Source organism: Sclerotinia sclerotiorum, genomic scaffold (genome assembly GCF_000146945.2).
Source record: "Sclerotinia sclerotiorum 1980 UF-70 scaffold_17 genomic scaffold, whole genome shotgun sequence".
NCBI classification, from domain to species: domain Eukaryota; kingdom Fungi; phylum Ascomycota; class Leotiomycetes; order Helotiales; family Sclerotiniaceae; genus Sclerotinia; species Sclerotinia sclerotiorum.
In genome coordinates, this window is record NW_001820819.1 from 264,105 (window position 1) to 279,102 (window position 14,998).

The 14,998-nt window shown below is 39.8% G+C and overlaps 2 protein-coding genes and 2 non-coding genes across 4 annotated transcripts; 2 read left to right on the forward strand and 2 right to left on the reverse strand.

Annotated features, from left to right (window-relative positions):
* Nucleotides 1–5,832: 5,832 nt before the first annotated feature.
* SS1G_11055 (hypothetical protein) lies at nucleotides 5,833–7,793 on the forward strand (the record flags this gene model as incomplete). Its single annotated transcript, XM_001587765.1, has 5 exons — nucleotides 5,833–6,109; nucleotides 6,160–6,776; nucleotides 6,830–7,132; nucleotides 7,179–7,553; nucleotides 7,605–7,793. 5 exons carry the CDS (start codon nucleotides 5,833–5,835, stop codon nucleotides 7,791–7,793), a joined length of 1,761 nt encoding a protein of 586 aa, XP_001587815.1.
* A 471-nt stretch (nucleotides 7,794–8,264) lies between these two features.
* Nucleotides 8,265–8,360, forward strand: SS1G_14603. Its single transcript has one exon. It is a non-coding gene; the product is annotated as a tRNA-Ser (tRNA).
* Nucleotides 8,361–10,796: 2,436 nt separating this feature from the next.
* SS1G_14613 lies at nucleotides 10,797–10,902 on the reverse strand. Its single transcript has one exon. It is a non-coding gene; the product is annotated as a tRNA-Ile (tRNA).
* Nucleotides 10,903–11,509: 607 nt separating this feature from the next.
* SS1G_11056 (hypothetical protein) lies at nucleotides 11,510–12,816 on the reverse strand (the record flags this gene model as incomplete). The annotated part of the gene is made up of 4 exons (XM_001587766.1): nucleotides 11,510–11,562; nucleotides 11,614–11,815; nucleotides 11,865–12,472; nucleotides 12,597–12,816. The coding sequence occupies 4 exons, from the start codon at nucleotides 12,814–12,816 to the stop codon at nucleotides 11,510–11,512; spliced, it is 1,083 nt and encodes a 360-aa protein (XP_001587816.1).
* Nucleotides 12,817–14,998: the final 2,182 nt, after the last annotated feature.

The window sequence follows — 14,998 nt, forward strand, 5'->3', positions numbered from 1 at the left end:
AGAAGTGGGGAGCTTGAGGAGGGAAGAAGGAGGGTGAGATGTTGAGAAGTAGAAGGGGAAAGTGGGAAAGGAAGATGAATAGAGATTTGATTTAAGAGATCGGGATTGACCGATGGTTGTGAGGAGGTTAGGTATTGTGTAGGTGGAAGTAGTGTGTGTAGATGAAGGGGTGGAGGGGTGTGTTACGATAGTAACAACTGACTAATTAGGAGAGCTTGGGCCTTGTGCAAAAGCGATCAGATTTCATCGAATTAATATGTGATCTGGGTCACTTTAAGATCGTATGTGCACGCACTATCAGAAAACACGTGACTTGGAGCTTTTGGAGCTTGAGGATCCAAGGGAGTATGAATATCTATATAATCAAGATGGATTCCCTTTGTATAGAGCTTTGTGCTCAAGATCAATCATTTAGTATATCCTACTATTAGTTACGAATTGCATATCATTATTGTCATTACTTAAGTCCCTGCTTGACGCCTAGTTATAAACCACCTCGAGAGCCTAGAGCACTTCCACGTGATCTAGACGGCAAACCTCGTAACAGGGTGAAAGGATGAGAATAGAGAAGTAATTAAATAATTAAATGAATTATATACTTTAATCTCTTAGTATTTGAGGAGTTTGGATAGGATAGGATTGAATGAGATGAGTACAGTATAAAACTATAATCTTTTAATAAGAAAATTTTTTAATTAATAAATAAAAATTTTCAAAATTTATTTATAATATAATTATATATATGTTACGTCCAAAACGATTAGTATGTCACATGACCATAAAACATGTGATGGAACGGTGAGGAACGAACGTTCCTAGGAACAACCAGGAACGACGATTCCTAGTTAACCATAGGCACGAAGGACTATATAATCAAGATGGATTTCTTTTGTATAGAGCTTCGTGCTCAAGATCAATCATTTAGTATACTCTACTATTAGTTACGAATTGCATATCATTATTGTCATTACTTCAAGTCCCTGCTTGACGCCTAGTTATAAACCTACTTCGAGAGCCTAGAGCACTTCCACGTGATCTAGACGGCAAACCTCGTAACAATATATTGTTAACTTTAGTTATTTTTATTGAATATCAAAAAAAGTTTAATTTTAATTTTAGATTACAGAAAATTATAATATTTTTAAAACAAATAATTAATTAATACTTAATTATCTTTTTAAAATAAATATTATGTTAAAAGGAATGACCTGTCACGATTCATTAATTCACGTGACCTCGAGGACCTTGAGGACCTTTTGGACCTTAGGGTCCCAAAGGTCCTCAAAAGATGATATAGGGTATATAAACATTCATTTAGTCTCGTAGTTAAGGAGCTTTGTGCTCAACTTAGTTATCAATTAGATTACCTACATTCTACTTGATCTAGTAACGACTTCACTTCCAAGTGAAGACCAGTGATAAAGCCTTAACCCACAACTACCAACCAGACGAAACCTTAGGCAGCCGCTGCCTCCAGTATAGTATCGTTACATGACCTTACACAGGGAATAGTGGGAAGCTGATAGGGCAGAACTGAGGTAATATTGGTCTAGTAGGTTAATCACTCTTCTAAGTTCTACGGAAGTGCGAAGCTCTCTTACAGAGAGCTTCTCAATCTAGTCCTAATAGGACTAGTGTCCTGTGCACGTGCTACGCAGGAACCATTCACTTTAACATATTATTTAAATATGTTTTAAAAAATCTTTAATTCTTAAAACATTGTAATATTATACAATAATCAAAATACAATAATCAAATCTAAGATTAAGAATTATCTACAAGATTTTTATATACATTTTAAATATTTTTAACGTAATAAGTAGTTGTAACGATACTGTACTGGATGTGACGCCTCACACCTCCGGGTCACGTGGCATGCCCCGTTTGTATTTAATCATAGGAAAACTCTCTACTCTTGTTTTCCTTCTTCTTTTCTCCTTAGCTTAGTATTTTCTAATACAAGATACTTTACCCAGTATTCTTGAGTGTGACACTGGAGGCAGCGGCTGCCTAAGGTTTCGTCTGGTTGGTAGTTATGGGTTAAGGCTTTATCATTGGTATTCACTTGGAATGTTACAACGGCTATCTTCTATGCCGCGTCATATGACTAAACCAAGGTAACGTGATTAAAGTCACGTTATGGACCGCTGAGGAACGCTGGCTGTCCAGGACCGCGCAGCGGTCCTGACTAGCCATAGGCATGAAGGTCTATATAATCAAGATGGATTTCCTTTGTATAGAGCTTCGTGCTCAAGATCAATCATTTAGTATATCCTACTATTAGTTACGAATTGCATATCATTATTGTCATTACTTAAGTCCCTGCTTGACGCCTAGTTATAAACCACCTCGAGAGCCTAGAGCACTTCCACGTGATCTAGACGGCAAACCTCGTAACATGGAAGTGAATTCGTTACTAGATCAAGTAGAATGTAGATAAACTAATTAGTAACTAAGTTGAGCAAAAAGCTTCTTTACTATAAAACTATTCTGACTATATAATGAATCCTTTTCTGGAGCCCTAAGGAGCCTACGCTCCTAGAGGCTCCATCACGTGATCCCTACTTGCCTCAGGACACTAATCCTGGCACGATTCGCAACCTAGGATAATATAGCTCCTAGGATAATTGTCCTGGGACAATTATTATCCTAGGACACTTGTCCTCATAACTATGTGGTTGCCTAACCGTTTATACACTTGTCCTAGGATTCCTTATCGATAAGGGAACCGCGGGAAACAGCGGCCCAAACCCCGATACTTGGTTTTATTGTATAATATTAGTCGTGGTTCGTGACAGTAGTAGTAATATAGTTTTTAATCTTAAGTCTTTATAAAATATTTTCCCGATGGGATAGATTAGGTATCCGGTAATATTCATTGATAAATTTATATGAGATTACATATATACTTGGCGTTATAAAGTAATTCCGGGATAATGGGGATGCCGATGCATAAGAACGGGTTTTGATGGCGTGGTAGGGGATTGTATGTTATGGTATGGTAGTACCGGATGTTCCTGAGCTATGAGAATGTTGCAACTTGCAGGTGATGTGTATGAGTATGAGTATGGGTGGGGAGTTTCTGTTTTAATAATGATTCTGGGGCTGAGAAAGAAACATGGGGAGGGGATTAGTTTCTATAGCTAGGTACTGTGAGTCTGTGATCGGTGATGGATGTCAGCTTAGCCTTATTGGTGCAGATGTGATATGTAACTGATTACATGATTTAGTATGTTAAAATTCCTAGGCATATCGACAATAGTAAAGATCCTTTATAATCATGAACTAATAGATCGTAGATGAACTTCTGAAGTGAGTTGGTTATTGAACAGGTGATTAAAATATCGATCGAAGATGGGATTGGATTACCTAGTATATTATAAAAAACGGGAGGATACGACGCTGAAGCTCGGAGATAAGATATATTATGGAAAGAAATAAAATTCCTAAATGCCGTGGCCAATGGTTTGTGATGATGGGGTGCAGGAGTTGTGTCCGATATCCGATATATGCCTCCTAGTTTTAAGGTGAGGTGAGAGTGAGAGTGGGAGCTAAGACCCCTCGTCTAAGGAAGGATGTGTGGAAGGATGTGAGAAGCGAACTGCAGTCTCAGTCTGTAAAGATGTTTTTTGGTGGGACCTAGGCGTCGGATAGGTTGGTGGATGGCGTCAACATTAAATGATTTGAATATGTCAATACTTACGGAGTAGACGATGGCTCGCCATGTTATCTAGTTGGTGTGAGGAGGCGTAGAAGTAGTTGTATTTCTAATTTTGAATGTCCGTAGGAAGCTATTTGGAAGAACGGCGAAGGAAATAAGACCTACATTGTGACCGAGTTTGTGTTTTTTGGAGAAGCTTGGTCTGTAAGCACCAAAGTATTTTGATAATCAGATGATGAATATGACTCTTGCCGGGGAGAAACATGGCATGTGTAAATCAAGAGGGAACGCCTTGTTGATTTATCGATGTCCACCAGAATTCCGATGTATCCGTTAGTAAGGTTGATAATTTGTTCCACGTGCCGCATGCAAGAAGTCGAAATGGTGATTAGAATGTCCCACCGAAATGCAGAAGAATTTTCACACTTTCATTCCTACCTTACTGAATGAGAAATGGTGAAGGTATTGATGAATCATGAATGACTCTTCTCGGGAAAATCGGAGTTGGGATGGTCGTTGAAATGGCTCGACTGCTGAAGTAATAAATGTGGAGGCAAGGCACGAAAGAAAACGTGGTGGTTGGATGATCTTTCGATGATTTTGCATGGATAATAAGTAAGCACAGTAGCCAATGCGGCATGGATGGAACGGACATTTAAGTTAAGTGAGAGGAGAGAGGAGTTTACTAGTGGGGCTGAGGACGGGTTGGGAATGGATATCATTGGTGAAAGATGTTGTTAGACGTGAGGAATATTCTTTTCTCTCCTTGGTGCAGTTTTATCGACTTGCTGTTTTAATCGAGGAAAGTAGCTGAGAGGATATGGATTATTAATTATTGATTGATTATTCAAGGACCAGAGTATAGTTGGCTTGATGTGTCGATTGTGTTGTCAGACGTTTGGTTGGGATGTATGGTTGAGGGAACACAAGAATGAGAGTTGGAGTGAATCTTACAAAGGTTTACGTTGATATTGAGGAAATGGAGAAGATTTATAGAAACTTAATTGTCTAATCGTGAGGATATGAAATTATGAAGATATAAAAGTATAACATTTTGTCGCGCGGTTGTTTTGTTGCACGGATGTTGTTCATTTTGACTTGTTGATGTTCTGCTGTAGCTGTGGATACCTACTCAGTCCATCACCCCACGTCATGCCCATGCACGCCAAGCCCTATAGCTTTTTGACGCATTTGCTTAGCTACGTACGGAGTACAAAGTATCGAGCCCGAACGAAGAAGGGTCATGGATAAAACGATGTGATGTGAGAATTTGTGTAATGAACCGATGACTTCTGAAGAGTACTAGGTATTTTAATTACTCATACTCTTATTCATCGACGTTTGGAAATTAAAACATAGAAATTAAAATGAAAAATAAGAAAAAGAAGTAGAAGGTTATTGAAAATCACTTGGGACAATATGATATCACCGATTCATCCGATTCTAAATGCCGCCGCTTGCGGTACTTGGCTTCAAAGTGTTGGCTTAGTCATCTATCAAAATCGAATTTACCCATCTGCATCGAAAATTAAAAATCAATCTAACTCTTATTATCCTCTAAGTAAAATATTCTTTTGGATGCAACAACTGTAAGAATAAACAACCAAAAACAGCCTCCACCTTCGCAAATCAATGCCGCAAGTCAGTGCCGCAACATCCAATCCCTTGTCACTCGAAACCTTGTACTAGCTGGCCTTCATCTCGATTCTACGGACTCTATGCACATTTTTATCAATATCAGTCAATATGGCGCGAAATCGGTCAGTAAATTCATTGTTTCATTGTTTCATTCGACATCGGCATCGGCATTCACGGACTTATGACCGCTGGCACTTTCTTTCCTTTAATTGTTAATTCATTTCATCATGGGAATCTTATTTATTTGTCGTCATGTTCCCATTATGCTTCCACCTCCTTCCGATCTCTTTACACACATTTTCCTTTTTGGCATAAGAGTATTCTTCTAGAATATTTCTTTCTTTTGTTCCACAATTTTGTTTTCATCAGTATACATATCTACTGAACGCCCGCACTTGTTATTCCCCTTTGCCTCTTTACTATTCCATATACCTGATACCCTAGATTATTTCAGCCGTGTATCTGTTGATGCACGACTCATTTCTTACTGTCTGTCGCATTTTGAATACTAGCACTGCACGAAATCAATACAGATGCCTTCATATATGCGAAACCTCACATTATACAGCAGTCTTATACTGCTTGGGCTTTTACCTCTAATAACCGCACACGGCGATGACGAACCAGAAATGAATATGGGCATGCAGATGAGTTCGGTATCCACCACTATAGCTACAGCTACGGATTCAACTGTTGTGAACAACACCAATATAGCTGAATCTAGCTATTTTCAACATCCTGAACTTGGAGGTCTCATGGTAGCTCATATTATACTCATGACCATAGGATGGGTATTCGTTCTCCCATTATGTGAGTAGCTCCAAAACAATGAATGCCTTCAAAAATCTAATATGTTTCAGGTGTGATGTTCTCAATTGCCCGATCTCGATTAAGTCTCCCTACCCAATTCGTATTCCTAGCCTCCAATGGCGGTGGTCTCTTCTGCAGTGTAATCTACACTGCCTCCACTCCGGACTTATATCCAAATAATATACATCATAAATTGGGGTGGTTCCTGATATCCTTAATAGCTGCGCAAGGGGTAATTGGGGTGATTAGTGCCTACGCGGGGCGCAAGGGCGAGAAACAGGAGGAGAACCCCGGGTATATTCCGGTTTCGAGAGAAGCAATGGCAGAGCATACCCGTATGCATGAAAGACCTAAACCTGTTACGAGATTTTCGGATGATAGTGGGCAAGGCACGGAACCAATTACTGAATCTTTACGGAGTCAATCAATATCTTTGTCTGGAGATGACGAAAATACTTTACATGAATCAGAAAAGGACGAGCCGGAAAAAGTGGGTTTGATAGAAGGTACCCGGGTGGACCAATACCTATCAAAACGACTTCCGGGATTACTTTCCGCACGTCTTTTATGCATAATTGGATTTGTATACGACGTTGTGAATCGAGTAATCCTTCTCTTGGGTTTTGCTATTCTTACATCTGGATTTGTCACATACGGTGGCTTATTCGTGAGTTTTGCCAGTTCTATGAAGATATGTCCAATTACTAAATATTATTGCAGAAAGGATCGGAGATTTATAGCGGTCTTGCCCATTTTATCAAAGGAGGAGTTTTCTTCTGGTATGGAATTTTAACCCTCGGTAGATGGGCAGGTTGTTTCGCTGAGATTGGTTGGTCTTGGAATATTAAGCCTGATAACGAACGACGATTCACTCCAACAGCTGAATTTGTGGAGAGTTTCCTCATTTTCTTATATGGATCTACAAATGTTTTCTTGGAACATTTAGCTGCTTGGGGAAGTGCATGGAGTGCACAAGATCTTGAGCATATTTCAATTACCATTATGTTTATTGGTGGTGGATTGGTGAGTCTGCACGCTATAATTTCACAACCACTTCTAACATGCGCAGTGTGGTATGTTCATTGAATCAAACAAGATCCGCAACTTTTTAAATACGGCGGCCCAGCAATCATCATATTCGATGTCTTCTTATCACCCAGAAGCCCAGGAACCAAAATCTTATAGATTCTCAATGAACCCAATACCTGCTTTGGTTGTCATGCTATTGGGAATGATGATGAGTTCACATCATCAACATTCAATGATATCGACCATGATCCATAAACAATGGGGAACTTTACTTGTGGGCGCGGCATTTGCACGTGCGGCTACTTATGTCGTATTTTATCTTGCACCACCCACTTCGACTCTTCCTGGTAGGCCACCGACTGAAATCATTACAGCTTTCTGTTTAATGGCTGGAGGTTTGATTTTTATGGCTAGTGTATGTTCAATCTTATATTGTCTGATGCAATCAAGGCTAACAAAGTTTTAGAGCAAAGATACAGTCAAAGCAATTGAATTGAACGATCTTGATGCCATGTTTGTTTTTACCGTTTCCATGGGTCTTATCACATTCTTAATGGCTTGGATTATACTTGTGATTGCAATTAAAGGATGGGCGATGAAAAGGGAACAGAGGTGGAGTAAGGGTGTTCAGTATGAAGTTGAGTGTAATGCATAGAAGTAATAATGGTTGTAATGACTTGGAAGGAAGGGAAGGGAAGATGAAAGAGAGGAGGAATGAGTAGATAAGTCATGATATTAAGAATGGGACATGGGAAGAATAAATTTTTATGAGGTGGGAATTTGGAGTATTAGGCGTTAGATACCATGGATTGTTTGATCTTTTGGGTTTGAGTTTGAATTTTGGAATCATTGATGGAAGAAGTGGATGAAGTGATAGGAAGAAGAGGTAGAGAGAATAATTCATAATTTATAATGGGACAGGATATTTGAGAGAGAATTATATTATCACCTAACAAGCAAGCAAGCAAGCAGTGTGAGTACAGAACAGAAGCAGAGCACAATACGCACCAGCTTCATCGGTTGAACCTCGGCGAAGTAGCCCCACTATTTAAACAGACAAAATTTAGTGGGATAATAGGCTTAAATTGGGCAATAAGGTACAACAAACATCGCTAAGAGAAAAAATGGCATGTTGCCAGAGTGGTTAATGGGTAAGACTTGAATGAATTAATTCGGTTATCTTATGGTTTCGGCCTCGTAGGTTCAAATCCTGCACATGTCGGCTTTTTGTGTGTGTATCATTTTTTGAAGGTGGGGGTTTTTTGGGTTTTTCTGTTGGTGAAGGGGTCGGGAGAGAGGAGGGGAGTTTTGGGGATTATTTTTTTGAGGGGCGTTTTGAGAGGGAAGTTTGAGAGGGAAGTTTGAGAGGGGTTTAATGTTACGACCAATCCTAACAGCTACTCAGGTGACTAAGCTCATTGTCACATGACCCAATATTGTCCCACCTAGAATCACTCAACTACAGGCAGTGGGACATGATGGGAGGCGATGGGATGTACAATACGAAGGTCTATATAACCAAGATGGATTTCTTTTGTATAGAGCTTCGTGCTCAAGATCAATCATTTAGTATACTCTACTATTAGTTACGAATTGCATTATTGTCATTACTTTAAGTCCCTGCTTGACGCCTAGTTATAAACCACCTCGAGAGCCTAGAGCACTTCCACGTGATCTAGACGGCAAACCTCGTAACAATATATTATTATATTTTATTTATTATTATAAAGAAATATAAAAGAGATTAAAGGGCTTGAATAATATAAAAGATGAAGAGTGATATATAGTTATTTACTATTTATCTATTTTTATTGGATTGAGAGGGAGAGGAGGGAGAGAGCTGTCACGATTCACCATTAGGATTAGTGTCATGGGATGAAAAGGAATCACGTGATAAGGAGCCCTGAGGAGCCAGAAAGCTCCTGGGGGCTCCCTTTATCGATCATTATATAGTCAGAGTAGTTTCATAGTTTAGGAGCTTCGTGCTCAACTTAGTTATCAATTAGATTACCTACATTCTACTTGATCTAGTAACGAATTCACTTCCAAGTGAATACCAGTGATAAAGCCTTAACCCATAACTACAAACCAGACGAAACCTTAGGCAGCCGCTGCCTCCAGCACAGTATCGTTACAAGAGCTTTGATTAAAATGAGTAAACAGGTCAAAAGAAATGAGAAAATATACAGAAGGTGAGGAATTTGGAGTTCAGGAGAAGAAGAAAGAGAGAAAGTATAAAAAATAATATACACTACAAACTCTTTATAAACTATTGTGCCGTTGGTATGTAGAGCGTAGTGCATTTTTATACCGTATTGATACAATATACCATTCAGTATAAAATCAGCAAAATTGATGAAACCCAATTAGAAAATTGAAATACATGTAAAGAAAGAGTCTTTTATTTTCTTGAATTGAATTAATAGATATTTTCAATATCAAAAACTTAAATAGTGCCTGCCACACGTGCTATTCTTGTATAATAGATGATCAAGGAAATAACTCTCTTCTATGATTTTATTCTAAATCACCATTCACATCTTACACTTATGTACTTACGAAGACGAAATCCCTCATTTCACTCCTACGAACCGCTTCGTCAAACCATATATCCCAATATAATACCTCAATGAACTCTTTGCTATGAGTAAATAGACTTTACTATCTACTACTAAGAGCAGCGCATTGTATAACTGATTTTGATTCTCTACAACTGGATTCTCCGTTCTTCAAACAAACTTATAAGAGTTATGGTTGAGCGGGGGGAAATGATAATGTATGGTTATATTGAATATGATGAGAGTGGTGATTGTATAAGAATAATGAGTGGATTTGTATATAGTTTTTGGAATCTATATAGAAAAGTAAAAGCGTTTGAGGATTCCATAAGATGAAACTGATATGATTTTCATGTATATGAATTGCGTTTTATTGGGTTTCTTGAGACCAGAAAGAGCATCAGATTGAATTGATTGATTCTCTAGCTAAGCAGTTAAGCTGCGAGTATATATTCAAAAAATGAAGGAATAAGGTTAGGTCTTCAGCCTTCGGAATTAAAGTGCTTTGAAATCAAAATATTGAAAGCAAACAAACAGTATACCAAAAAGGAAAGAATGAATTAAAAGTTGAGTTTTGTTTGCTCCTTATATGCATCATGCAATATATATGCATATGCTGCCAAGATCCCAGGAGGTCAACAGATCTAGATCTCAGTCTTCAGCCTCCCGAAGTAATAGCTTAAGTACAAACACGCAAATGATAAATCACTAACTACCTAGTAGCTATAACGATAAATGAATATATGAAGAATACAATAATAAAAACTCATAAGTCTAGCAAGTACGGTGAAAAGTTCACATATCAATTCAATCACGTGACCTCACACATCTTTCCACCCCACTCCCATCACAATCCCAACCAATAACTACCGGTACTCTGCACTCACTCTATCCTACGAGTACGCAAGAACAAAAAGCACCGCAGAATATCTAGTTTCTACATACCTATGCTTCAGGTCCTGCCCCGAAAAGAAAAAGATCCAAGTCCCCCACATACCAAATCCTCACCTAATAATATATATACCAATCATCCATCCACCCCTTCACCAAAGAACCCCAAGTGTTATGCAAAAAAGAACAGCGAAAAGAATCAAAAAAACTGATCACTGGCGGGATCGAACCGCCGACCTTGGCGTGCCAGCATCTTTTGTCGTGAAACATGAGAGGATATTAGCACCACGCTCTAACCAGCTGAGCTAAGCGACCCGGGTTGTTGTTTGGTTGTGGAGGAGACAGAGGAATTTGGTTATAAGAATGAGAAACGGGAAAGAGAGTGGGAATGGAGTGGAGTGGATGAGGGAGATTTTATGGGTAGGTGGATGGATGGTGGAGGGGACAGGGTGCAGGGGAGTAATACTTTATAGCGAGAGTTAGTCATGACTCATGACTCATGAGGTAGGGTTAGGGTTTTTTGAGATGGGATAGACCGTAGACGGAGTGGGATGTAGGAAGTGGAGGGATGGTAGGTGGGGCAGATCTTGGATCTTGGGTCTTTGGTGGACAGTGGAATTGGTGGATATTTGTTTTCTGGCGCGGAGGGGGACGAGATGTGGTTTTAGGGTTTGGGTTTAAGGTGGAATTTCTACTTGGGTAGTAGGTAGCTAACAATTATTTATGCTCTTTGATATTCATTGTTGCATAGGAAGGATATGAAAGGAAAGCGACTTCGTCATTTGAGGGTCTATCATGTACCTAGTACATTTTACACAAAATTGAACAAGTGTCCAGTAACGAAACAATCCAAATGACTTTGGACGAAAGGAATATAACTATCTTCGTGTATATTTCACCATTAATATCTCTAATCTATCTCTTACAAACGGGATCCAACTGAACTATCTTCCTTAATCTCGACCAATAATTTCCCTAAAGATTGTCAGCACAATTGTCCAATAATATTAAAATAGAAAAACTTACCAGTATTGATACCTTGATACAAATCTAATAAACCTTGCTCAGCAACACCAAGTCCACCCTTAAGAATTGTCTCCTTTCTTTGAAGTTTGCCTTCCGCCAACCATTGAGACATGTCCTTACGAGCTTCCGCATATTTAGATGCAAAGTCGAAGACGATAAAACCTTGGAGACGAATACGCATTGTGATGATCATCGAGAAGTTCTGGATTAAGTCAGAAAGTGCAACAGGAGATATCGGGCGAGCAACATACCTTAGGTCCTACTGGAGCTTTAGAGTTATATTGACTGATGGCACCACACATAACAAAAGTTGAGAATGGCTTAGCTCTACTAAGAGCAAGTTCCAAAATGTCTCCTCCAACATTGTCAAAGAATACATCAATAAAGTTTGGCGTAGCAGCCTTGAACTTGGAAGCAAATTGCTCGTCTTTGTAGTTCAAAGCATCATCACAACCTAATTCCTTCAACCATTGAACTTTATCATCACTTCCTGCGAGACCTAAAACCGTCGCTCCCTTAAGCTTGGCAATCTGACAAACGACACTTCCGGTAGCACCAGCGGCACCAGAAACCACAACGAAGTCTCCGGCCTTGACCTTTCCAACCTCGAGGATTCCAAAGTAAGCAGTGAGACCAGTCACTCCAAGAACACCAAGTGCATCGGTGAGTTTGCCGTTAGGTGGAAGATCAATGGGTGTGAGATCCTTGGAATCCATGATGGCGACTTCTGTCCATCCTGTAACACCGGATACGTAATCGCCGACATTGAAATTCGATGACTTGCTGGCGATAATCTTTCCAATTGAAATACCACGCATCACCTCTCCAATCTGAACAGGTGGGACATATGATCTTGCATCTATTCCAGCATTGTGAACGTCAGTGATGATCATGTGAAGGGGCGGGGTACATCAAGAATATACCCCTAAGTATCATCCATTGATGGCTAATGGGAGAGGAAGAGAGTAGCAGCCTGTACGTACCATTTAACCAACCTCTCATGGCTGGGTCCAATGAAAGGTATAACACTTCAACCAACACTTGATCATCCTTAAGATCTGCCTCCGTCACCATTGGATTCTCCTTCTTCTCAAATGTCTCTCCTGGGACAATCTGAGCAGTAGGACGTTTGGCCAAAACCACCGATTGATATGTTGATTGAGCCATGATGTTCTTTGAGCGTTTGATCTTCTGTCCTTCCATTTTGATGTTGGTCTGCGGCGCTCCCTTATATATCTTTGAATCCTTTCGTTTCGTCGGATATACCCTTCTCAACAAATTTGTGTCTATTTCCGATTCTAGGTCGAATACTCGAAGTGACGTGACGCTTACTATGATACGGACCGATCCGGTGCAATTCAAAACTATAATGAACACTACACCGCACGCCCAAGATCATCCAGGTACGTGCTGTGTCGTTTCGTAACCGATGCTTTTCGTCTCGTGTCAATGGATTACCTGCTTTTCTCCGAGGCGATGGCTATGCAGTATCAATGAAATCCACAAAACTTCAAGGTGCTTTTTCCAAACTTGAATATATCATCCGACGTCCGTTTTACTCGAACCTTTACAAGTTGCTGCGTTGTTGTGTTTGATGACAAAGTGGTTGAAATATCAAGGCTTCACCAATAGCCATGAGCCGAGGCAGGCACCTAACGCATTGATTGCCTTACGGAAAAGGCCCAACTTCCTAATTTGGACATCGCGCCGATACTATCGACATGCCGTTCTAGGATTTTCCCGATATAAGAGAATCATCTATTTTGCTAAAGTTTAGCATAGTGGAGGAGCAGCATGGGGGAGCAGCATGAAGTATGTCATCGGAGACGAACCGAAAGAAGATGTAGATGCGCGATTGCATGATGTGTGTTGGAGTCGGAGAATCTTATCAAAGGAAAGATTACTGATAGAATGAATAAGCTCGGAGACGGGCTAATTTTGAGACTTCAAAGTCAGTGACTTACCAAGCAAAAGCACTTAGGCACGAGTACACGTATGCGGCCGCAATTGTTTCGAGAACCTTCATTCCAGGTTTCAAACCCCCAAAAACGAGCAAACGGAGCAATTGCGAGTCCATAAGCTTTTTCTTGTAAGGCTTTCTTTGAGGCGCGTTACATGCATTTTGGATTTGTTGACCTCGGGGCTTTGTCTCTGCACGGGTATTGTGGATCTCAAAGCTTTCGTTTCCGTGCGGACATACTACTATTAAGGTGTAATAGATCCGAGGTTTCTTCAATGGAAGGAAGTCTTTGTTCTTGTTCGTTTATTCTGAGACACGAGTCCCGTCTTGACCGATGAAAGTTTCAATGCAAGTCACAGATCGTTTACGGAAAGGGGTAGTCATCGCCGTGCTGCAAGTCGTGTTGAGAGACACAGAAACGTGCGTTTTCTTCATACAGCAAAAACTCTTTATAAGGATCCCCTTTATAAGGATATCCTATTCATAAGAATAGTTTTTTGAATCCCAAATTTTTTTTAGATATAAAAAAGACTATTATCCTTAAAACCTCTTTATAAGAATATCTTTAAAAATATAAGATCCCAAAACCCATGTATATCCTTAATGTACCAATAGAATAACTTTATTTTGAAATCATATGATCTAAAATTGTCGGAATTCTGAAGTTTTTCTTTGTGTTATGCTACACAGATTAATTTTTGTTTCATCGCCCTTGCTTGTAAGGATGATTTGTATAAACAGAATAGTTTTATTGGAGACAAAATCAAGATCATAAGATCTGATTACAAGGATACCTCTAAATATCCTTATTTTTGAAGCTTTTTCATATCCTTATACAGAGTTTTTGCTGCAATGCGAATATGCGGCATCTGGGATGTCATGGAAGGCAAATAACGTTCATGCTGACTATAAGTTCTGGCGGGGATATTTCCCCATGCGATATTTGCGGAGTTATTGCCTTCCGGGCCCGCTCCATTGTCAGGATGGAACGGTCCCTCATTTAGGGCCGTAGGATTTAAAGTACGTACCGTTCAGGAAACTTCACCGCTTGCTTCGACTCAACATGCCCCATCATTTCAGATTTTCTGAACCTTATCGTGTTTGTGTCAACCGTCGAGATCGGTTCGTACTTGCCGTCCGCCGTCCACATTACTTTTTGATCACAAATCCCATATCCTAAAGTCGAAGCATTTGCCGTTTACAGCATGAAGTTAGAACTAGAAGATCCCCCGATGCGTTTGAGTGGTTCATAAATGCCGCTGTCATGTCAAATCCTCGGGATACCCGAAATACACAGGGTCTAAAGTAAATATGACGGAAAATGGGAGCAGAGTTCAGGCCTAGTCGCAGAGGATGGGCCGATTGATACCCGAGTTGAAACCCTGTTTCGTTTGAGCATTAGAGTGGCCATCTAAATATGTGAGT